This window comes from Schistocerca serialis, chromosome 5 (assembly GCF_023864345.2).
Source record: "Schistocerca serialis cubense isolate TAMUIC-IGC-003099 chromosome 5, iqSchSeri2.2, whole genome shotgun sequence".
Taxonomy (NCBI): Eukaryota; Metazoa; Arthropoda; class Insecta; order Orthoptera; family Acrididae; genus Schistocerca; species Schistocerca serialis.
In genome coordinates this window covers 122,455,408-122,481,739 of record NC_064642.1, presented here as the reverse complement: position 1 = coordinate 122,481,739, position 26,332 = coordinate 122,455,408, and the positions used below count along the sequence as shown (strand labels likewise).

The window sequence follows — 26,332 nt, the reverse complement described above, 5'->3', positions numbered from 1 at the left end:
AAATCCATGGTGAAGAAATAAAAACTTTGAGGTTCGCCGATGACATTGTAATTCTGTCAGAGACAGCAAAGGACTTGGAAGAGCAGTTGAACGGAATGGATAGTGTCTTGAAAGGAGGATATAAGATAAACATCAACAAAAGCAAAACGAGGATAATGGAATGTAGTCGAGTGATGCTGAGGGAATTAGATTAGGAAATAAGACACTTGTAAAGGGGTTTTGCTATTTGGGGACCAAAATAACTGATGATGGTCGAAGTAGAGAGGATATAAAATGTAGACTGGCAATGGCAAGGAAAGCGTTTCTGAAGAAGAGAAATTTGTTAACATCGAGTATAGATTTAAGTGTCAGGAAGTCATTTCTGAAAGTACAGGGCTATTACAAATGATTGAAGCGATTTCATAAATTCACTGTAGCTCCATTCATTGACATATGGTCACGACACACTACAGATACGTACAAAAACTCATAAAGTTTTGTTCGGCTGAAGCCGCACTTCAGGTTTCTGCCGCCACAGCGCTCGAGAGCGCAGTGAGACAAAATGGTGACAGGAGCCGAGAAAGCGTATGTCGTGCTTGAAATGCACTCACCTCAGTCAGTCATAACAGTGCAACGACACTTCAGGACAAAGTTCAACAAAGATCCACCAACTGCTAACTCCATTCGGCGATGGTATGTGCAGTTTAAAGCTTCTGGATGCCTCTGTAAGGGGAAATCAACGGGTCAGCCTGCAGTGAGCGAAGAAACGGTTGAACGCGTGTGGGCAAGTTTCACGCGTAGCCCGCAGAAGTCGACGAATAAAGCAAGCAGGGAGCTAAACGTACCACAGCCGACGGTTTGGAAAATCTTACGGAAAAGGCTAAAGCAGAAGCCTTACTGTTTACAATTGCTACAAGCGCTGACACCCGATGACAAAGTCAAAGGCTTTGAATTTTCGGCATGGTTGCAACAGCTCATGGAAGAGGATGCGTTCAGTGCGAAACTTGTTTTCAGTGATGAAGCAAAATTTTTTCTTAATGGTGAAGTGAACACACACAATGTGCGAATCTGGGCGGTAGAGAATCCTCTCGCATTCGTGCAGCAAATTTGCAATTCACCAAAAGTTAACGTGTTTTGTGCAATCTCACGGTTTAAAGTGTACGGCCCCTTTTTCTTCTGCGAATGAAACGTTACAGGACACATGTATCTGGACATGCTGGAAAATTGGCTCATCCCACAACTGGAGACCTACAGCGCCGACTTCATTTTTCAACAGGATGGTGCTCCACCGCACTTCCATCATGATGTTCGGCATTTCTTAAACAGGAGATTGGAAAACCGATGGATCGGTCGTGGTGGAGATCATGATCAGCAATTCATGTCATGGCCTCCACGCTCTTCCGACTTAAACCCATGCGATCTCTTTCTGTGGGGTTATGTGAAAGATTCAGTGTTTAAACCTCCTCTACCAAGAAACGTGCCAGAACTGTGAGCTCGCATCAACGATGCTTTCGAACTCATTGATGGGTACATGTTGCGCCGAGTGTGGGAGGAACCTGATTATCGGCTTGATGTCTGCCGAATCACTAAAGGGGCACATATCGAACATTTGTGAATGCCTAAAAAGACTTTTTGAGTTTTTGTATGTGTGTGCAAAGCATTGTGAAAATATCTCAAATAATAAAGTTATTGTAGAGCTGTGAAATCGCTTCAATCATTTGTAATAACCCTGTATTTGTATGGAGTGTAGCCATGTATGGAAGTGAAACATGGAGATAAATAGTTTGGACAAGAAGAGGATAGAAGCTTTCGAAATGTGGTGCTACAGAAGAATGCTGAAGATTAGGGTAGATCATATAACTAATGAGGAGATATTGAATAGGAGTGGGGAGAAGAGAAGTTTGTGGCACAACTTGACTAGAAGAAGGGATCGGTTGGTAGGACATGTTCTGAGGCATCAAGGGATCACCAATTTAGTATTGGAGGGCAGCGTGGAGGATAAAAATCGTAGAGGGAGACCAAGAGATGAATACACTAAGCAGATTCAGAAGGATGTAGGCTGCAGTAGGTACTGGGAGATGAAGAAGCTTGCACAGGATAGAGTAACATGGAGAGCTGCATCAAACCAGTCTCAGGACAGAAGACCGCACCAACAACAACATATGTACTGTAAGAAAACAATTTGCAAATAGCTCTTGCCTCAATCAGATGACTGCTATGCTATTAGATAGGCCTACTCCATATACTTTTGCCATACTATACTCACAATACACGAAGCAGTTTAAATTTGAGAGCATGTTACAGATGAATAAATTAGGCTTAACACTGTCGCGGGGGCTGTTAACTTCTAATCTTTTAATGAGTGTTTCTCAATATTCAGTTGATATTTAGTAGATTGCCACTCAATGGAATCGTCATCATCATCATCATCATCATCATCATCATTAGCAGTCACTGAATGTACATTGCTTAAGGAAGTCCTCCTAGAACTCTTCATCCACTAAACTTGCATTAAGTTGTTGTCTCAGTCTTCCCTTATTTCATGGAATAAAGTTGAGAACCTCCTTAGGTCACCTTCAATCTACTATCATTAATACCTGACCCATTCACACATATTTTATTTTTCACTCTCATGAAGTTCTTACATGCGGTGTTAAAGTTTATCTAAACTAGAGGCAAATGGTACAGTGTTATCAGTAAAACAAAGAATGTTCAAATATGTCCTATTCCATCTTCATTTTCCCAGTTTACACATCTGAAAACTTACTGCAATATGGAAGCGTGAATTTTTTCCCCCTTCCAGTTGTTTTTAGTGGATTTTTCCCACAGACATCAGCACAGCAATGCTCTGTCTCTTGCATCTTTAACTACACTCTCTATCCCCATGTTTTCTGGTATTCTTCTATTCCCATCTTTTCTGCTAATTCTCCTTTGTTTGTAGTCTTTTCTTGAACTCCTGAAAGTTGTCCTTTGCAGTATTAGTGCCATTCATTCCAGCACCTTGTATATTTTACTCTGTTAGCAGCACAAGCTCTCTGAATCGCCTACTTCGTAGTCTGTACTGTATGCTTTTTCAAACCAAATGTTATATCCCTACCATATTCTCTTTGTGAGCAGACTGTGTATACATAATTTCTGTAGAGCGTCTTTTCAGTTATTTCACCTACCTCAACCTCTACCCCTCCCTTCTTTGTTTATCTTCCCAGATATAGAAAATCCCGAGTTTCTCCCTGACATTCATTTATATTGAAACCTACAAAATAGCGCACACCTTTCTGAACAGTGGTTGAGGAAGTGCTTTCACAGTGCAGATTATTTTTCTACGAAGAGTTCATTGAGGGAATGTGTGGATCATGTTAAAGGAGACTATTCTTAAATATGAATCCTATGAAGCAGATGGCAATGATATAGTTTTCAGATACATGCCTTTTCTGAAAATCTTTTATCATTTAATAAACACTCACTTTTATATTTCATTTATTTGTAGCATGAATTTACCACACCTAGATTAAAACTGATTTTCACAAATATCACATTATAAAGCAATAGCTGTATGCAGATAATGTGATGCCAAATAATATGATCATGTAACAACAGTAGGAACAAAAAATAAATAAATTGTAATATTTCAGAATTTTCACTTTAAATCATTCTTCCTTTTGATTCTCAGGCAGCAACTGTGAAGCCAAAAAAGGAGAAGAAACCTGCTGGAACCAAGACAGAGGTGGCAGAATTAAAACCATGGCCATCATATATTCAGGTATTTTATAAATGTCTGTTTTCACCCTTTAGCAGCTCTTCAGTTTCAGAAGAGTGGAGATTAAAAATTACACTACACTCTGTTTTTGTATGAAGTCTTTCATTAGTAATGCAAAACTTGTAAGCTGTTGGAGAAATCTTTGTTAAGATCTGTCATTACCACATAAAAATTGACTAGACATAGAAAAGTTTGTCACCACTTGGATAATACATGTGATAGCACTTGGCACTGCCATTCTGTTTTGTAAACGTTTAAATCCAGTTGTGTACTTCAAGCAATTGTTACATCATGTGGCAGATTTTTCAGCAGTTCTCACACTGGGAGTCTCTTCAGATTGATAAGAGCTGATGAATGCCTGTTTTTATATTTCTTTAACTGTTCCAAACATTCTCCTACTTTAATAAGCATTGGAATCAAACTTTGTGGATGAGTAGGCCTATTGAGAACATTTGTGCTAGCCATTTTTTTATTTCAGGTGTCTCAAATAGTCAAGAATTTTGTGAGTACCCTTAATCATTTAAATTGCTAGCTAGCCACGTTGTTATGGTTACATGAGCTTGTCCATTTCACAGTCTGAAAAAATCCAGCAAATAATTGCATTCCCTTAGTTTGTATGCCATGTCCAGCACAATATGTGTACACTAGCGAGCATTTGAACCAGAAACAGCTGTTGCATTTGGGGGGGGGGGGTCGTATTATCCTTCTGTACTGTTGGAAAAGCGAATGACTAATGCAGCATGCCACTGGGACATAATTAGACCTCGGATTTGTTTTTGGCATGACAGTGGAGCCTTATGTGGTTACAGGTGGAATACCTAATACTCATTCTCCCACTGGGATTATATTAGCTTACAGTTCAAAAATCATGCAAAAAAGTACCCATTGTTCCCACAGTTTGCGTTTTGTTCAGTTGTGCTGTGCTTCATGGTTTTAGGGGTAACTAATCGGTTCTGAACTTACAGCTCAGTGTGAAATCTGGTGGGTGTAATCACAGAACACCTAAAGGCAATTTGTAGGTCATAGACATACACAGTCAGTTTCTGTGTGAAACAGCCAGAAACATGCTTTCATTGATTGTCTTGAGTAATTAGTGGATGGCCAGAAGACTCATCACATTAGATTGTGGCCAACAATTTATATCCCATTTCATCTCCATTATCAAACAAGGCTATGATTTGACGTACCATTGAGAATACTTCTATAAAGAGAAAGCTCCCCTAACCAGAGTCAATTGCTGTGGCCAACAACTTGTTGATAATGGAGCATCTCAGAATGTAGTGGAAGGTAGATGAGCCACAGTGCTGCAAATCAGTTGTGAATTCAATATTGCCTCGATATGGGGTACAGAGGCTGTGCCCTGTGTGTGTATTCACTGTACATCATGGAAATATTGTAATGTTGGTTCAGGAGCACTACTGTTGGATGCTCGAAGTCTGGTAAATCAAATAGGACTGTCAGTCATTGATATTTGTGTCATATACCCTCCACTATGTACTATACAGTTGCATGCAAAAATACAGGGGGAATCACCAAAAATTTGCACACCTGTTATTTTGTCAATGGTTCAAGACTCAAAACAAGGTTTTTGGCAAATAATAGTTGCCAGAGAGCCACATAATTTTATTTTATAGCTAATACTCTTAACTTGTGAATCAACTAAGATATTAAACCAACTATGTTCTTTTTTAAGTGGATTGAGATAAATTTTTTGACTGCATTCAAAAGTTCTTGAATTTATGAATAAGTAATATAATGATTTTTTGGTGTTGACATTTAAACTTTTTGTATATATATCTGAGAAGTGTTCAATATTTCAAGGCAAGGTGGCTGAAAATTGTCTGTTGGTGTGTAACCCCCACCAAGTGCGGCTCTTGTGCCACCCAGTGCTGTTATGTCAAGCTGCTCAACTGTTTACCTTTTTCCACAAAAGCTGTTCACTTGAACATGAGCAGGTATACGGATTTTGAATAGTTTTCCAAAGTGCTTATGATTCAATATAAGCCAGGATATAGTTTGATCTACAGCATTCGTAGCTGGCATTGTATCTATATTGTATAAAGGAAGGCCAGGAGGAAATACATTTTATAGTAGAAGCATAAGCCTAACTTCTTTCTGCATATGATGACATAGCTTGGCATAATAGCCCCACTTGGTAAAGTCCACACCACCCTAGCAGATTCCGGTTGCCATACCTTTCAACTTCAGCGCATTTCTCAGATTCTTTTGTAGAAAGATTCACCACCAACATTAACAAGCAATAACTTTTAAATGATGTTAAAAGAACTTTTATAGTCCTGTCTTCCTCAGTTGCATGTAATATTACGGTATATTAATAATTTTTACTTATGGACCGTCTGACAGCATCTGAATAAAACACAATTACAGTGCCATACGCGTTTTGCCTTTATTTCCTGCAAGGCATCATCAGTGGCCTGGAATATGTACATATGTATGGCACTATAATTGTGTTTTATTCAGTTGCTGTCAGACGGTCCATAAGTAAAAATTATTAATATACCGTAATATTACACGCAACTGAGGAAGACAGGACTATAAAAGTTGAAGATGTCAATACAGCTATGTCAAGCATTCCCTGTCAGCGTGTACAATAAGTTCAAGAAACTACATCTGAGACTCCATAAGACGATACAGCATATAAAATTCAACAAAACATGCAAAAAGAACGATTTAATTCCAAGTTACATTAATGTAAAGGTTAAAAACAGTTCTACAGTGGCACAAAAGTCGAAATCATTTGCAGAACGATATTGGTTACTACATGAAATTAAGATGCTCTATTCGAAAAAAACAGCACCTAAACATGATGCTCTATGAGACTCATCTAGAATTGGCAAAAAACGTAGGAAACGCCGCAGTTTTCATGGCACTAGTAGAAAAAACTGAACACAACACATACACAGCAATGAAACATTTACAAACCAAACATAAACAGAAGATAATGAAACTAACGGTAAAAAAGATGCAAAAACACATTTACATTTTAAATGAGAAACCACATGAACACCAACACACATTCCATCCACGCTTAGTTAACCTAACAGAGACAGAACTACACGAAAATGAAAAAATGCTCTTGGAAAAAGGTTTGAAACACTGCACCAATAGCAAAGTGAACAATCAATACATAGAAAATCTCATAGTAGAAACCAAACACATCCTTACACGTGAAGAACAACAAAACAATTGTGAAATAAACGTAGGACTGACAAGAGAACTAGTAAAAGAAAAAATAAAAGGCATAATAAAACAAGCACAGCAGACACACAATAAGAACAACCAAACAGAAGCAGCTACTATGAAAAGGTTAAAACAAAAGTTAACAGACAATAACGTATTAATAACAAGAGCAGACAAGGGAAATGTAACAGTACTCATGGATAAGGAGCAATACATCACAAAAACCAAGGAATACATAAACACCAGCGCCATACAAAAACTGAAGTCAGATCCAACTACACGATTCCAGGCAAATGTGAAACGAACACTGAAAAACATTGAACACACACTCACAGACAAACAGAAATACTACTTAACACAGAAAAACCCACAAGCACCAACACTCCGCAGTCAACCAAAAGTACATAAAGACGGAATGCCAATGAGAGCTGTTATCAACTTCAAGAAAGCTCCAACATACCGCATAGCCAAACACCTCCAAAAGTTAGTTACAAAACAATATAAAGTAGAAAACAACAGAACAGTGATAAACACAGGAAACCTAATAGAAAACATACAGAACATACAGGTACCACATACAGCATCACTGATTTCATTCGATATAGAAAATATGTATATCTCCATCCCTATCACAGAAACAATAGAAATCATAGAACAAAATCTCTCATCCCACAGCAACCTCACCACAGACGCAATAAAAGAAATAACAGATATGCTCAGACTGACAACTGAACAAAACTATTTTCAGTTTGAGGAAGAAAATTATCTACAAACTGATGGACTGCCCATGGGATCCCCAATATCAGGAACACTAGCAAACATTTTCATCAGTCACCTAGAAAATCAGATATTTGATAAGATAACCACAAATGAAAGTTTCAAAATCATATATTGGTACAGATACGTGGATGACATTATTTGTCTGGTAGATGAGCCAAGTGAAAAAATAGATGAACTCCATTCAGAAATAAACAAAGCTCATCAGAACATAAAATTCACACTTGAAAAAGAAAAAGAAAATCAAATAAATTTCCTTGACATTACAATTAAAAAAGAAAATGGTAAACATACATTTAACATCTTTAGAAAACCAACAGCCACAGACACAATAATACATTCCACATCCAACCACCCCCACAGCCAGAAACTTGCAGCACTAAGACACATGTTACATAGATTAAACAGAATCCCACTCAGTAAGAGAAACTATGAACAAGAAATGAGTACAATCATACAAATAGCTAGGAACAATGGGTATGACACACATGGGGTACACAAGCTCAATCAAAAAATAAAAAACAAACACAACAGTTCCACAATACAAAAGAACTCACAAGCTGAAAACTTACAAACACACTCAACAAACACACACAATGACAACACCACACAGAAAAGAACCAGATGGTACACCATGACCTACCCACATAAACTAACACACAGAGTTGCAAACATCCTAAAGAGACAGGGCTTCAAAATAGCATATAAGCCTGGGCAAACCCTTCAATCACACCTAAGCCAGCCAGCTACCAAGAGAGACAAATCCCAACAATCAGGAATATATAAACTTGAATGTCAAAGTTGTGATGCAGTATACATAGGCATGACATGCAGAAATTTTCAAACAAGATACAAATAACATATCAGATGTTGGAAGCATGAAACAAACCATTCCACATTTGCAGAGCATTTAAAACACTACAACCATCATCCTACAAACATGGAACAAGAAATGAAAATAATGAGAATAAGCAACCATGACAAACATCTTATACAAATGCAAGAAAACTTCCACATCCAGAAAGCCATAGCAGAAAACAAACGTGATAAATGAACACACACACATCAGCACAGGCTCCCTACTGCACTTAGTAAAGGAAATGATAACATAAAACAAAACAAAAAAAGAAATAAAACTCTTCCCCACATCATCTGGAGACACACACACACACACACACACACACACACACACACACACACAGCACAAAAAATATATATCACACCAAAAAACACACACACACACACACACAAAAATGCATACACGAACAGACCACAGATACTTCAATAGTTACACTCATAAGTTTGGCAATAACATTCGATCTTTGGCAAAAATATTTGACAGTCGTCAACAGAAACCAAAACATTGCTTTAAAAAAAGCGTTCTGTGCATAGTGTTGTGGAATGGCGAAAAAAACCGCAAATTGGCGTTCATAAGAAGAAGAACAACACTAAAAATGCAACAGGAGCGTAATATGTAGGAAATTGTCCACGCAACCTGTAAGTACAGTTCAAAACATTACTACTTAATAGGAAATACCAACCACCAGAACTGTTTATAACCTATAGGCACAATGACAAAAATGTAAATAAAATAGCTAACATATGTACATATTCCAGGCCACTGATGATGCCTTGCAGAAAATAAAGGCGAAACGCGTATGGCACTATAATTGTGTTTTATTCAGTTGCTGTCACACGGTCCATAAGTAAAAATTATTAATATACCGTAATGTTAAAAGAAGTTTATCATTTCATTTAGAAAAAGGAATATTTACTTCAGTGTCTCCATTGATCATAAATATAATGCTCGTACAAAAAAAGAGAGATAGGATTGGGGGGGGGGAGGGGGGGGGTCTCTCTCTCTGTCCCTACTGTCACTTGAGAAAAATCTCATTTCAATATCTTGAACTGTTTGCAGAATAAAAGGGTTGATTGTTCTAGGTGATTTGCCATGTATGAATAGATGTAGATTTGGACATAAACAACGAAAGTGAAATCAGTATTTTCCAACAAGTGTCTTAATGACAACTACACTTACAACTCCTGATGGCAACTTCACATACAAAAGAAAATTATTTTATCAGCTAGCTGCCTTAGACTTTGTATGTACAGGAGATAGGCAAAATAATGTGAACACCTGTACTTACTTGACCTGCATGTGCCCGTGATACAGCTGCAATTCCTCTTGGAATACTGGCATATAATGATTGTATAGTCTCCAGCGGAATGTTATGCCACTCTTCGATCAGAACCTCTTCTAACTGCTGTAGTGACGAGGGAAGTGAAAATCTGCTCCTGAGTCTGTGCTTCAATACTGCCCACAAGTGTTCGATAATGTTGAAATCCAGGGACTGTGCTAGCCAGGGAAGACACTTCGGTTCAGTTGCGTGTTGCTCCTCATACCATGATTGTATTGTCCTGGCTGTGTGAATGGGTGCATTATCGTCCTGAAATATGGCGTCATTGTTGGTGAACAACATTTGAATCATGGGGTGCATCTGATCACCTAAAATTTTCACTTGATCATTGGCTGTAACATGGCCTTTGAGAGTAATGACGGGACCAGCAGAATACCATGATATAGTTGCCCACACCATCACACTTTCACCTCCATGCTTAACCCATGGAATCAAGGAATCAGGATTGTAGACTTCTTTTGGTGTTCTCCAGATGTAAACCCAGCCCAATGTTCGAAATAACAAAAACATGGACTTGTTGGATCATATGACGTGTTTCCACTGATCAACCGTCCAGGATTTGTGCCCCTGACACCATGTTTTACACTTCTTTGCTTTGGTTGTCTTCACTAATGGTTTTGGTATAGCAGCTTGTCCATGAATATTCGCTTTATGCAGTTCTTGGCAGACATTGTTGATAAATATGGGGTCTCGAAGTTTGTTATTTAGCTCCGCAGTCACTTTACCTGCCATGTTTTGTGTTGTTTCAACATAATTCGTGTTAGGGTACAATAATTTCTGTCATATAGTTTTGATTTGCACCCACTATTACATTTACACGATGATGTCTTTCCGTGTTTTGTGTGATGTATCATGACTGTTGAAACAGTCTTTAGGGTGTCTTGGTTACTGATGCTCCAGCTAATTGGGCCCACACAATCTGCCGTCTTTGAAGCTCTGTTAGGCCTTTTATTGCTTGTTGACCTCAGCCTCTGATTACAAATATGAAGTGTGCACTGCTCGCAAACAACCTGCGCTGATGCTTAGTCCGTACTGAACAAGCACAGTCCAGCACGACACATGCCTTACCTGTGCTGTTGATCATCAGACACAATCATCCCATTACTACCACTGTTCACATTATTTTACCTGTCCCTTGTACTTTCATGCACAAACACATTTTCAAAGACGAATGTTTCACTTTGATTGTCATTAATTGAATTTTAAATATTAATGTCCAGGATATATTTTCATTGCTTATTGAGTGAACGGGCCCAAAGTGGAGTGCTGGATTTAGCTCCAAAGAGTCTGTTGTAAGAGTTTAGTTTTGTTACAGGATAAACCACTACTTTCTTTAAAATTTGATTTTGTTCTGCAGGAGAGACTGGATCTCTGGGACAAACTGAAAGCTGAATATGATGCCGAGATAGCTGCTAAACCATCAGAGCCTATTGTAATCACTTTGCCTGATGGAAAGACTGTAGATGGAATGTCATGGCGTACTACTCCATATGATGTGGCTAAAGGAATAAGGTATTGTTAAAAAAAATGTTTTTGGTCTTAGTGTAGAATGTAAAATTGAGCCATTTAAGTCATGCACAGAGAGTTCTTCTTGAGCAGGGCAGCCACAACTGTGCAAGTCCATTTTGTAAAATGAAGAAACACCATAACAGTTGTGAAGCAACAATATTTTTTTGCTTATGCCACCTGTTTCATCTTTGGGTGCAAATTGTAATAATGAAAATATTGTGTTACAAGACAGTGGGAGAGTATTCTCATGATTTCTAAAATAAAATAAAAGAGAGAATGGGACTTTACTTACAAATAAAATCACTTAACCACCGGAGGTCATCCACACCCCAATATTGTCAAGGAACATGAGTTCCATGCCAAAAGAATAAAAGGGGAGAACTAGAAAAATTTGAAAATTGAGAGCATGACTCAATTCCGAATTTCACCAGAATCACAAAACATGTAAGAAGCAATAAAGCCAGGAAGAGAAAGCACAAGTTTTGTGGGATTACTTAAATGTATGCTGGTACAGCTCACCTTAAAATTCTCAGATAATTCGGCCTACGAACACTGCGAACTTTATTTATCATTTTGTCACGTTGAGGTATGGTTCTTCATATATACTGTGGTGGAATAATTGCGTGTGTGTGTGTGTGTGTGTGTGTGTGTGTGTGTGTGTGTTTGTGTCAACAGTTAAGGGAAGGATAGACAGCTACTCACCATAAACATGACAAGCTGAGTTGCAGGTAGGTATAACGAAAAGACTGTTACACATTTTTGTCCAAAGCCTTCATCAAAAAGAAAAACACACATGCATCCGCTCAAGCAAGCGCACCTCACATATACATGACCACTATCTTTAGCTGCTCAGGCCAGGCTGAAACTGTAACACATCAGACAGGAGCAACAATCTACAGAGGAGCAGGAAACGCAGAGGAATAGCAGGTTATGGGTGGGAGAAGAGGAAACAATGTTGCCTGGTGGAATGTGCAGGGACTAGAGCTGGCAGACAAGGCTACCTGGTTCAGTGTCGAAGGCTGTAAGGAAAGGAGAGGAGGAAAAAAATGGAGAGGATAAGAAAAAGCAGGATGAGGAGCTATGAGTTGGGAAGAGGTGACCAGACAGCGAGGCAGAAACTGTTCGGTGGAGGATGTGGGGACAGTAGGTTACCCTAAGTTGAGACTGGGATGATTTGGGGAGCAAAGAATGTGTTGTAAGGATAACTCCCCATCTGTGAAGTTCAGAAAAGCTGGTGGTAGAGAGGAGCATCCAGATGGCTTGGGTTGTAGCCATTGAAATCAAGCTTGTTATGCAACAGTATGGTCCACGGTGTTCTTGGACACAGTCTGGCAGTGGCCATTCGTCCTGTTGGATACCTGGTTTGGTAGTCATACCAATATAAAAAGCTGAGCAGTGATTGTGTCAGAGCTGCTATCACAGAAGGCTTGGCCTATGATTGGGTAGTGTAAGCTTATGACAGAACTGGAGTAGGTAGTGCTGGTTGGGTAGATTGGGAAGGTCTTGCACCTGGGTCTTCCACAGGAATGTAATCCCTATGACAAGGGGTTGGGATTGGGAGAAGCATATGGATGGATTAGGATGTTGTGTGTGTGTGGGGGGGGGGGGGGGGGGGGGGATGACAGAACACCACTTTAGGAGAAGGTGGGAAGGATCTTGAATAGGATGTCCCTCATATCAGGGCATGATGGTAGAGGAAGGGGTTCAGTTGTTCTAGTGAGGGGTCGTATTGGATGACAAGAGGGGTGCTCTTTTGTAGCTGTTTCTTGGGGATATGTATATGTGCTTTCAGTCAAAGTCTTCTTCAGAAAAGAAAAACACTGACATTTTCACATTGCTGTAGTTCTTATTCCATGTGAGGGTTGTTGACTTTTTGATTGTGATTACAGAGTTGTAGAGGTGGCTAAACTAAATTTTGTACTATGCTGTTGATAATCTAAGTTCAAATGAATATTTATTTTTTCTAGTCAGGGCCTGGCAGATAACACAGTAATTGCCAAAGTTGATGGAGTTGTTTGGGACTTAGATAGGCCACTGACCAATAGCTGCAAGCTTCAGTTGCTGAAGTTTGATGATGAAGAAGGTATGTTACACAACAATCTTTACTAGATTTTAATGCAGTAATTTCTCATTCATGTTAGGCGTAATGTTGCTCATTTGTACGTTTGTCATAAGTAGTGAACTAAAAAATTTGCATTTGAGATAAATGTGAATTCTGTCTCAAAATTCACAAAAAACAAAATTACTGAATAAATGATACTTCATGGCAAGTTGAAATAATTTTTTTCAGAGATAGCTTGGCATAGCTTTATTTTCTGCATATAAATATCATAAATGTAACAAATTTTTTGTTACTGATATTTTACATCACTTCACTTGTCAAAGCCCAATTTGGAAATATAATGTGCATAAGAATTTGTTTGCAAAATAAAAAGTTCGTGAATGCAATGATGTATTAGTGTGCTCAGTGCTCTGGTGCTGCATCGATTGTGAGTGACTGAATTGTCTACAAGATATATGCCATGTAATGTTACCTCGTACTCAAGTCATACAACATAGCGTCTTAGAACAAAATAATACCTAAATTTGTCTGCTAATTAAAGTTCATATAGTGTGAACACTTTAATGTGGTATTTTTAGGTGGTGGGTGTTTTGAACTGTGATTGTGTCAAATACCATTAGAGATCGGGCCTGAACTACCTCGTCTATGATACTGCCAGTGTCAGCAGACAAGTACGCAGTAGCTGTTACCAGATGCTTTATGTTTGCATTGTGTTCTTATTTCGAAATGAGTGAAGAGACATATCATGGTCCTTCGTGGAGTTTGATTATAACCCTTATAACACCAGAAGGGGCTGGCAATCCTCTGTATCAGTTCTGCTTTTGCAGAAACACTGAACACAGACGTGCCCTGCAAGAGGGAGATGGGGCTTGTTTCCCTCGCACCACTGCTCCTCTCTGGCGCTCATAATTCTAGTTTATTTAGGCTCACAGCAGACTTCCGGTTTATGGTACCCGTACTCTGCACTATACTGAAAAGAATTCAAAACCTGTCAGCTTATTTGTATCACACTGAAAGTCTTCCCATAACATGCAAGTAGGCCTATACTTTTGTGCAAAGCACCTTATCAGTTCTATCTGTAGCATTTTCAAGCATGGGTCGCAGAGCTGTGAATGGCCACAGAAGATTGAAAACAATACTCTTCGTATTTAGTAATTGTTCAACTGGGTGAGAAGAGAAAAATAATCTTGAGAAACACCTAGAATCAAAGAAGCACCCTATTCACTGGTGAGAAAATACTGCAGCTTGTCAACAGAAACATGCTGCAGCTTCTCAACAGAAACAATCATTTGTTGAAAACTTTAACCCTTTTAGTGCCAGACATTTTCTCAAAAGATCATGTTAAAAGTGCCATGCGATTTTACAGTAAAATGCAGACCTCTGCCATACTTCTAATAAAATCTAAACTAATGCATAAAGGAATGTAATTTTTTTTTAATTTTTAGGGAATGCTGCTGGCTACAGTAATATGTGCAATACACATTGTCAAAGAACATATTTTCAGAGAAAAAAATTATTTTCATGATGGGGTTTATCAAAAAAAAATTAAAACTTCGATTTCAGTTTACTCTGAGACCTATCAAATGATGATATACTCAAAATTTTCGGGTATTTATGGAATCTCTGTAGTTTCCTTTACAAAAACATCATAAAGGAATACAAAAATTTTTTATTTCACCAAGGAAAAAATCGAAAAGAAATTAACATTACAAAAAAAATTGTTTTGCTCTGAATGTGTTCTCAGTTCTTCAGTCATAAATCACTGACAAATGTGAGGTTGCAGTTATGACAACTATTTGCACACATGCTGACCAACACATGAAGGATGCAGTCCTTTCTTGCAACAAACACATACTGTTCGTGAACGCCGCTTCTTATCCTTCGTAGAACAAACACTACAGTAGCGTTTCTTTCTCCCCAGAAGGGTCTCTGCACCATATACTGTTGGAGCAGGTACATTTGTATCTGTTGCACTTGTGGTTGCAGTCCTTGCCTGAAACCACTGTTGAGATAGTTTGCATATGACCATGCTGTTAAATTTCAGCCGTGTTACTGGTTTGTCGCTGGGGTTTAGGCTTTCCTTGTATAAAACATATGCATTCAGCAACATCCTGGCAATTATGCTGAACACTACCTTCTTCCACATCTTGACAGTCCTCCTCTCATCTAAATAGCAGTATGCCATCATATCAGATGAGTCAATGCCACCCATATACTTATTATATTCAAAAATTACATCTGGTTTCTTGACCGACTGTCTATTGCGAATTGTCTTTTCTGATGTTGTAGCAGAGGATGATGTACTCACAAGGAGGACTGGATTTCTCTGTGATTTCTTCTGTCTGTAGCCACAGAGAAGTATAAAAGATTTCTTGAAAAACTTTAGCAGACCTACAGCATAATTCAACAGATGACCACGTGGCAGGAATTTTCTGCTAATTGTTCCCGTTAGATAAGTGCCGACTGAATACAGCTTTTCTGCCTGAGGAATAGATGTAAAAAAGTTATCACAAAACACATGGTAACCTTTTTGCATGTAGCTCCCAAGAGCTAGTAGTTTCATGACGACTACATATCCCAGGCCATTCTTTTTTATTTCGTTTTTGTCATCATCACTTTTTGCACCACAGTATGCATAAAACCCTAGGCAGTAATTTACTACTGAATCACACAGCATCCAAAATTTGACTCCCCATCTGTGATGTTTATTGGAAAGTTACTGGATTAGCTGTGAGTGCGCCTTTGTCCCAACAAGACTTTCATCTACACTCAGTTGCTGGTGTGGAGTGTAGTCGCGACGGAAAACATTGTTGGCAACATCCACCAACACTTGAAATTTGGCTGTTGGATCATATAATGGGTGACCAGGAGGGTGAAGTTTCGAATTGTCTACAAAATGTAAGAACCGCAGCAACAATTGAAACCTGTTGCGTGAAAACATTTGCGAAAATCACAGTGTCAACAGGTTTGCATCAGTTGACCAATAACTAAAAATCGCTGGTTTTTTTATCAGTCCCATATTCAAAATCACTGCTATAAAAGCCTTCATTTCTGCTACGGTTGTTGGTTGCCACTGTTTGATTCTCGAATTTGGTGATAAATGTGTTGACTGAATCACCTGGCGAGCGTATCTGTTAGTCTCAGTCACCATAATCGTAAGAAGCTGCTGCGTGAAGAACAAATTGAAAAAATCATTTGGTGTGGCGTTTGCTGGTATATGTTTAGGGCCTGGTACTTTTGCATACACAAAGCTTGGAGGGGGCGGATTATCTGATGCCTCATCCATTATTTCAACAAAAGTATTTGCACTGCAATTCAGTTGTGTTTGGTCGTCGTCATTTGCTGACGCACAATCGTCATTTGAAGAAGAAAACGACGAGTCCTCTTCTCCACCGGACATCTCATAATCCGATTCACTTTCTGCAAATCCTGCAAATTCATCTTCACTTCCACTACTTATCATATTATTGTCTAAATCACTTGTATCGAACTGCAACTTCTTACTTGACGACGCCATGCTGCCGCGAAATACTCGGTAAATAAACAGCACAAGAGAAGTTTATTTTACTCGAAATATCGCACTGACAATCAAAAAGAAGATCGATATGCTGTGCCTTCGACCTTCCTTCTGCGTCTTGGCTAGGACATACTAACAACTTTACCTTCAAGCGCGGAAAAAATGAATGAGAAGGGCATCACGATCAGATCGTTACTGGCATTTTTTGCCGAAAATCTGGATCACGATCAAATCGTATTTGGCACTAAAAAGGGTTAAGTAGAGGCAAAGGAGGAAAACAAGAAGAGACAATTTTGGAAAAAAAAGTGTGCAAGTTTTTGCAAAAGTAAACATTCCAGTCAAAGAGCTGCCCCCAATCACCAAATTTTTAACAGTCAGTTTCAAAGAACCAAGGCTTCGTCTTCAAGCACATAGTGTGGACAAGCTTTCAATTTTAGTTCCTAATCATTTACAAAAAAATGTAAATAACTAAAAAAAATGCAAAACTTACTAAAAATAGATGCTAAATTTTCAGCTTCTTAGTCATAAAGTAATACTTTCTACTAAAACACCTCAATTACTATAACTGACAATTGTAAAAGAAATAGCTGGAAGGAAGCCTATGCTTGCCTGATTTCATAAAGTTAATGAAAAATTAGATTAATTATAGCACCTCACACAGGCATTTAATCAATTATTCTTCCTGTATCCATACATGAATGGAACAGGAAGAAATCATAATAACTGGTAAACTAGGATTTTCCCTCTGCCATGCAGTTAACAGTTGTTGCAAAGTAAAGATGTAAACAAAGTCTTGAAATGAACTTCTTTTTTCTGTGGAAATGTGGAAACCATTCACTCTTGCTTCTTGCAAATGTGTAACCTATCTTAAGCAGTAAAAAGGTAGTATTATACCATCTCCCTTCATATAATGTCTTTATGACAGTGATCTAAGGTCAATTTCCTGAAAGAGAATGGTTGCCTGTAAACCTGTGTTCTTATTAACCTGTAATACAGGCTACTGATTATTTATCCAGCCTTTAAAGTCAGTGTTAATCTGAAGCACCTCCACCTCACAAGATAACACTACACATTGCACTACATAAACATCTTCCCTTTCCCACTTCCCTGCTTGTGCCACTAGTATGTTAACCATGTTGTTTGCTTTAATTTAGAACTCTCACAGATACTTTATTGATGCTTCAACTTGTTGTGGGACTATTGTAGGGTACAGGATGACACGAGTTGGAATTCTGTTTGGTGTGATGAATGGCAGCTTGCTCTTAATGTGGAAAAAAATGTGAGTTAATATAGATGAGTAGCAGACAATCGAGTAACATTTGGATATAGTATAATTGGTTGTGTGCTTTAAAGAGCAGGCATAATGTTCCAGAGTGACATGAAATGGAATGAGCAATTAAGGTATGTTGTTGGGAAGGTTAATAGTTGACTTTGGTTTATTGGGAGAAATCTAGGAAAGAGTTGTTCATCTTTATATGTGACAGTGTACAGATCACTTGCGTGACTCATTCTTGGGTACTTATTGAGTGTTTGGAATCCTCACAAAGTGGGATTAAAGGAAAACATTGAAAAAATTCAGAGGTGTGCTGCTAGATTTGTTACCAGTAGGTTCAGTTAACATGCAAGTAATATGGAAATTCTCCATGAATTCAAATGGGAATCCCTGGTGGGTCTAGGACATTCCTTTCACCAAACACTATTGAGAAAGTTTAGCAAATCAGCATTTGCAACAGGTCACAGAATGATCCTACTGACAGCAAGATTCATCTCACATAAGGACCACAAAGAAAAGATGAGAGAAATTCGGGCTCATATGGAAGCAGAAACATATAGACAGTTGTTTTCCCTCATTCCATTCGCGAAAGGATCAGGCAATAAAATACTAAATATAAATGAAACCCAATTTTCATATATTGAGAAAATAGTCCAAAGTTTCTATACTGATGTACATGAGATTTCTTAATGAAACTTCCTGACTTATTAAAATTGAGCATCAAATGTGCATTAAAATATAGCCTTTTTCCATTTTGGGCATCATACAAGGGTTGTTTCAAAAATAAGGTTCCCAAATTTTTTAAGGAATTTTTTATTCGGAAAAACGATTACACCATTGGAAACGTTGATCTTTAAGCTATTTTTCCACATAGTCATCATTTTTTTCTATGCATTTTTTCTGTCAAGTAATCCACTTCAGCATTCCCACATCAGATAAGTCTGCCGACAACCTATTGAAAAACTTGGAAACTTCTTGCAACTCCTCATCCATCTGGAATCGTAGACCGCCTAGGTGCTCCTTCAATTTCTAAAACAGATGGTAATCATTGGGTGCCAAATCGGGGCTGTAAGGGAGGTGCTCAATGACATCCCAGCCAGATTTGTCGATTACCTCCTTCGTTTGTTGCGACACATGTGGACGGGCATTGTCACGATGCAGCCTAACGCCTTTGCTGAGTTTTCGCCTACGACGATTTTTGATTACCCATCTTAAGCTTTTTCAAGGTTTCACAATAACCTGTCGAGTTTATGGTAGACACTCTAGGCATAAAATCAGTGAGCAGTACACCACGCCAGTCCCAAAACACCGATGCCATGATTTTTCCTGCTGACAGCTGCTGCTTAAACTTCTTTGGTGGTGGCGATGCGATGTGTTTCCATTGTCACGATTGTTGTTTTGTTTCTGGAGTAACGTTATTGCACCACAATTCATACCCCATAACAATGGAATCGAGGAAGTCGTCTTTATTCTTGTCACATTCACTCCAGAACTTCAGAGCACAGTCAACGCACTGCTGTTTATGGACTTATGAAATCATGTGCGGCACCCAGCGTGCGCACACCTTGTGGTAACCTAGCTTTTCAATCAATATCCTGTCAATTGAAGCTTCAGAAGCCTCAGGAATTTGAGCAGCCAGTTGCCGGATGGTGATTCGCTATCTTCGAGCAGGATTTGCTCAACTTTCACCACAACTTCGTCATAGATCGATGGCCTCCCACTTCGTTGTTTGTCGTGGACATCCGTACAGCCTTTGGCAAACTCCCTACATCATTTGCGGACGTGTTGAATGCTTATACATGTTTCCTCATACACTTCATTCAATTGCCGATGAATTTCTACAGGTGGTAACTTTCTGGTGTGCAAAAATCGGAAGACCACACAAATTTCACACCTGGTGGTGATGGCCTCTATCGCTTATGGCTGTCAGGCCGGTACTGACCATTGCAGAGCCATGCTGGTTGTTGGAATCGGTGGTGGGGGATCCGGCAAACACAGTGGTGTTGCCAGATTTCGCATCGCACCATGCACACGAAGAGTACAGAGCTGGGAACCTTACTTTTGAAACAACCCTTGTATTTACCAACTGGTAGCATCAGCACACCTCATTCAAATCTTATTGCTCTGCAAAACTCGCAGGAGTTATTCTGTGTCCTTTGCAGAAATAGAACTCATGTTGCAAAATTGTGTGCCAGAGACTGGCTCAGCCACAAGTTTGAGGTTGTTCCCAGAATGAAACTTTTTGTCTGGGGTAGAGTATACTCACTAACTGAGGCTAAATCTTTGCCCACTTGTTCAAGACTCAGTACAGCTCACAGATTTAATCTACATCTATCCTCTGCAACCCACCATGAGGTGCATGGCAGAGGGTACATCCAATTTTACCAGTTATTGGGGTTTCTTCCCATCCCATTAGCATATGGAGTGCAGTAAGAATGATTGTCTGAATGCCTTTTGTGTGTGCAATAATTATTCTGCTCTTATCCTCACAATCCTTATGTGAGCGATATGTTGTACACTCCTGGAAATGGAAAAAAGAACACATTGACACCGGTGTGTCAGACCCACCATACTTGCTCCGGACACTGCGAGAGGGCTGTACAAGCAATGATCACACGCACGGCACAGCGGACACACCAGGAACCGCGGTGTTGGCCGTCGAATGGCGCTAGCTGCGCAGCGTTTGTGCACCGTCGCCGTCAGTGTCAGCCAGTTTGCCGTGGCATACGGAGCTCCATCGCAGTCTTGAACACTGGTAGCATGCCGCGACAGCGTGGACGTGAACCGTATGTGCAGTTGACGGACTTTGAGCGAGGGCGTATAGTGGGCATGCGGGAGGCCGGGTGGACGTACCGCCGAATTGCTCAACACATGGGGCGTGAGGTCTCCACAGTACATCGATGTTGTCGCCAGTGGTCAGCAGAAGGTGCATGTGCCCGTCGACCAGGGACCGGACCGCAGCGACGCACGGATGCACGCCAAGACCGTAGGATCCTTCGCAGTGCCGTAGGGGACCGCACCGCCACTTCCCAGCAAATTAGGGACACTGTTGCTCCTGGGATATCGGCGAGGACCATTCGCAACCGTCTCCATGAAGCTGGGCTACGGTCCCGCACACCGTTAGGCCGTCTTCCGCTCACGCCCCAACATCGTGCAGCCCGCCTCCAGTGGTGTCGCGACAGGTGTGAATGGAGGGACGAATGAAGACGTGTCGTCTTCAGCGATGAGAGTCGCTTCTGCCTTGGTGCCAATGATGGTCGTATGCGTGCTTGGCGCCGTGCAGGTGAGCGCCACAATCAGGACTGCATACGACCGAGGCACACAGGGCCAACACCCGGCATCATGGTGTGGGGAGCGATCTCCTACACTGGCCGTACACCACTGGTGATTGTCGAGGGGACACTGAATAGTGCACGGTACATCCAAACCGTCATCGAACCCATCGTTCTACCATTCCTAGACCGGCAAGGGAACTTGCTGTTCCAACAGGACAATGCACGTCCGCATGTATCCCGTGCCACCCAATGTGCTCTAGAAGGTGTAAGTCAACTACCCTGGCCAGCAAGATCTCCGGATCTGTCCCCCATTGAGCATGTTTGGGACTGGATGAAGCGTCGTCTCACGCGGTCTGCACGTCCAGCACGAACGCTGGTCCAACTGAGGCGCCAGGTGGAAATGGCATGGCAAGCCGTTCCACAGGACTACATCCAGCATCTCTACGATCGTCTCCATGGGAGAATAGCAGCCTGCATTGCTGCGAAAGGTGGATATACACTGTACTAGTGCCGACATTGTGCGTGCTCTGTTGCCTGTGTCTATGTGCCTGTGGTTCTGTCAGTGTGATCATGTGATGTATCTGACCCCAGGAATGTGTCAATAAAGTTTCCCCTTCCTGGGACAATGAATTCACGGTGTTCTTATTTCAATTTCCAGGAGTGTATATTCTTTCTCAAAACTTTGTTAATAGCCTTTGTCGGGGTAGTTTACATCTATCTTCAAGAGTCTTCCAGTTCAGTTCTTTCAGTATCTCTGTGACACTCTTCTGCATATCAAACAAACCTATGATCATTTGTGCTGCCTGTCTGTGTGTACGTCCTATTTGGTATGAGTCCCCACACAATTCAGTAGTAATCTATGATGGGTCGCACAAGTTGTCAATCTTGGCACCACTTTGAAATGGTATCAATATCTGACTGAACATTTATACAGCCTCTTTCAAACAGTACTTCATCATAGGTAACTGCATCAACTGCAAAAATTCTGAGGTTACTATTAATATTGTCTGCTAGGTCATTATTATACAGCATGAACAGCAATGGTCCAGCCTTGAGCAGCCACTGGTGAAGTATCAGTGCAGCAGTAGTGCAGTAGCGAGTCGCATATTTAGCTTTCATATTTGTTTTGTAGTTTGAGTGTTTGTGCGCTTGTATATTTAAATACATAAAATCCTTGCGTATTCTCGTATTTGAGAGGAGTAATATTGCTTATTGATAGCTGTAGAACATAAATTGGCCGAGTCATTAGATATTAGCAGTAGGATGGATAGGGTGCGTGCGGGCGCAGGAGGAGCTGGCCACAGTTCCCGAGCAGCTGAGCGTGCTGTTGGCCACGGTCAGCCACCTTCAGGCTGCTGCCTCGAGGTGCAGCGACGGCAGAGGGTCAATGTGGAGGCTGTCCGGCTGGCCTCGCCCGTTCGTCCTGTCAGTGGGCAGGTGGCCGCTCCTTCAGCAGGGCCCGAGCAGGCACACGGGGGCAAAGGCTTGCTGGTTATTGGGAGCTCCAACGTTAGGCGGGTGGTGGAGCCCCTTATGCAATAGCGTACAGGGCTGGAAAGAAATCCGACATGCACTCAGTTTGTCTGCCGGGGGGCCTCATCCAAGATGTGGAGGCGGCCTTGCCTGCGGCTATCGAGCGTACGGGGTGCAGTCATCTGCAAGTAGTTGCTCACGTTGGCACCAACAATGCCTGTCGCTTGGGTTCTGACGCGATCCTCAGTTCGTACAGGCGGCTGGCAGATTTGGTGAAGACCGCTGGCCTCACACGCAGGGTGCAAGCAGAGCTCTCTATTTGCATCATCGTTCCCAGAGTGGATCGGGGTCCTTTGGTATGGAGCCGAGTGGAGGGTCTCAACCAGAGGCTTCGTCGACTCTGTGACAGTCTTGGCTGCAGATTTCTAGACTTGCGCTATTGGGTGGGGAATTGTAGGACACCCCTAGATAGCTCAGGGGGGCACTACACAAAGGAAGCGGCTACTCGGGTACCAGAGTACTTGTGGCATGCACATGGGTTTTTTTTTTAGGCTAGGCAGTAGTGCAAGGTGTCGTGATGAACACTCACCAGTCGACGTGCAGGCAGGGGAATCAGGACGCACTCAGTGTAAAGACACTTCAGCTATCAAGATATTAGCAGTAAATTTTCAGAGTGTTCGGAATAAAGTTCCTGAATTTACTGCCCTCCAGGAAGCCTGTGGCGCGCAAATTATCCTCGGGACTGAGACCTGGCTGAACCCTAAGATAGGAAGTTTTGAAATATTTAGTGACGGTTGGAACGTGTATCGGAAAGACAGATTAGACACCGTAGGAGGTGGTGTCTTCATTGCAGTTGACAAAAATATTGTGTCTACTGAGGTCGAAGTAGAGTGTGATTGTGAAGTTATCCGGACACGTTTACCAGGGCTAGGGGAAATAAAATTAATAGTCGGGTGTTATTACCGGCCACCAGGTTCCACCATGACAGTTCTAGAATCATTCAAAGGGAATCTACATTCTATATCACAGAAGTACCCGGATCATGCTATATTAGTTGGAGGCGACTTCAACCTACCTAATATAGACTGGGATGTCTATGGATTCATTACAGGTGGTACAGACAAGCCGTCATGTGAATTACTTTTGAACACATTATCCAAAAACTGTCTTGAACAGCTAAATCGACAGCCAACGCGTAATGGAAATATTTTAGATCTGGTAGCCACGAACAGACCAGACCTCATCGACGGTGTCAGTGTTGAGACAGGGATTAGTGATCATGATGTTGTCATTACGACTATGGTTACGAAAGTTAAGAAGTCGGTCAAGAAGGCTAGGAGAGTATTCTTACTAGAAAGAGCAGATAACCAGTTGTTAGCATCCCACTTAGTAAATGAATAGACTTCATTTACTTCCGGTGTGATGGACGTGGAAGAATTATGGGCAAATTTTAAACACATTGTAAATCACGCATTGGACAAGTATGTGCCAAAAAAGTGGGTTACGGATGGAAAATACCCACCATGGTTTAACAGCACAATTCGGAGAATGCTCAGGAAGCAAAGGTAGTTGCACTCGCGATACAAGAAAGATCGGGAGAATGAGGACATGCAAAAGTTAGCAGAGATTCGTGCTGCTGTAAAAAGAGCGATGCGCGAAGCATTCAACCACTACCACAGTCATACCTTAGCAAAATATCTTGCTGAAAACCCAAGGAAATTCTGGTCTTACATAAAATTGGTAAGCGGGTTGAAGGCTTCCATCCAGTCACTCACTGATCAGTCTGGCCTGGCAACGGAAGACAGCAAAACGAAAGCTGAAATTTTAAATTTAGCATTTTAGAAATCTTTCACTCTGGAGGATCGTACAAACATACCGCCGTTTGAGTCTCATACAGATGACCGTATGGAGGACATAGTGATAGACATCCCTGGGGTTGTGAAGCAGCTGAATGGGTTGAAAATAAATAAATCACCAGGTCCTGATGGGATTCCAATTCGGTTTTACAGAGAGTACTCGACTGCATTGGCTCCTTACTTAGCTTGCATTTACCGAGAATCTCTTGCCCAACGTAAAGTCCCGAGCGACTGGAAAAAAGCGCAGGTGACACCTGTATATAAGAAGGGTAGAAGAATGGATCCTCAAAATTACAGACCAATATCCTTAACATTGGTTTGTTGCAGGATTCTTGAACATATTCTCAGTTCGAATATAATGAATTTCCTTGAGACAGAGAAGTTACTGTCCATGCATCAGTATGGCTTAAGAAAGCGTTGCTCCTGCGAAACGCAACTCGCCTGTTTTTCACAAGATATCTTGTGAACCATGGATGAAGGGTATCAGATGGATGCCATATTCCTTGACTTCCGGAAAGCGTTCGACTCGGTGCCCCACTGCAGACTCCTAACTAAGGTACGAGCATATGGGATTGGTTCCCAAGTATGTGAGTGGCTCGAAGACTTCTTAAGTAATAGTACTCAGTACGTTGTCCTCGATGGTCAGTGTTCATCAGAGGTGAGGGTATCATCTGGAGTGCCCCAGGGAAGTGTGGTAGGTCCGCTGTTGTTTTCTATCTACATAAATGATCTTTTGGATAGGGTGGATAGCAATGCGTGGCTGTTTGCTGATGATGCTGTGGTGTACAGGAAGGTGTCGTCGTTGAGTGACTGTAGGAGGATACAAGATGACTTGGACAGGATTTGTGATTGGTGTAAAGAATGGCAGCTAACTCTAAATATAGATAAATGTAAATTAATGCAGATGAATAGGAAAAAGAATCCTGTAATGTTTGAATACTCCATTAGTAGTGTAGTGCTTGACACAGTCACGTTGATTAAATATTTGGGCGTAACATTGCAGAGCGATATGAGGTGAGACAAGCATGTAATGGCAGTTGTGGGGAAGGCGGATAGTCGTCTTCGGTTCATTGGTAGAATTTTGGGAAGATGTGGTTCATCTGTAAAGGAGACTGCTTATAAAACACTAATACGACCTATTCTTGAGTACTGCTCGAGAGTTTGGGATCCCTATCAGGTCGGATTGAGGGAGGACATAGATGCAATTCAGAGGCGGGCTGCTAGATTTGTTACTGGTAGGTTTGATCATCACGCGAGTGTTATGGAAATGCTTCAGGAACTCGGGTGGGAGCCTCTAGAGGAAAGGAGGTGTTCTTTTCGTGAATTGCTACTGAGGAAATTTAGAGAACCAGCATTTGAGGCTGACTGCAGTACAATTTTACTGCCACCAACCTACATTTCACGGAAAGACCACAAAGATAAGAGAGATTAGGGCTCGTACAGAGGCATATAGGC

At 40.9% G+C, this 26,332-nt stretch overlaps 1 protein-coding gene across 9 annotated transcripts in view; it reads left to right on the top strand.

Moving 5' to 3' along the window:
- LOC126482300 (threonine--tRNA ligase 1, cytoplasmic) overlaps window positions 1–26,332 on the top strand; it is a 206,930-nt gene that overhangs the window by 37,954 nt on the left and 142,644 nt on the right. For all 9 annotated transcript variants that reach the window (XM_050106325.1, XM_050106319.1, XM_050106324.1 and 6 more), the window contains 3 exons: window positions 3,650–3,739; window positions 11,270–11,424; window positions 13,389–13,504. In XM_050106325.1, the coding sequence (XP_049962282.1) occupies window positions 3,650–3,739; window positions 11,270–11,424; window positions 13,389–13,504 (361 nt within the window). The remainder of the gene's footprint in view (window positions 1–3,649; window positions 3,740–11,269; window positions 11,425–13,388; window positions 13,505–26,332) is intronic.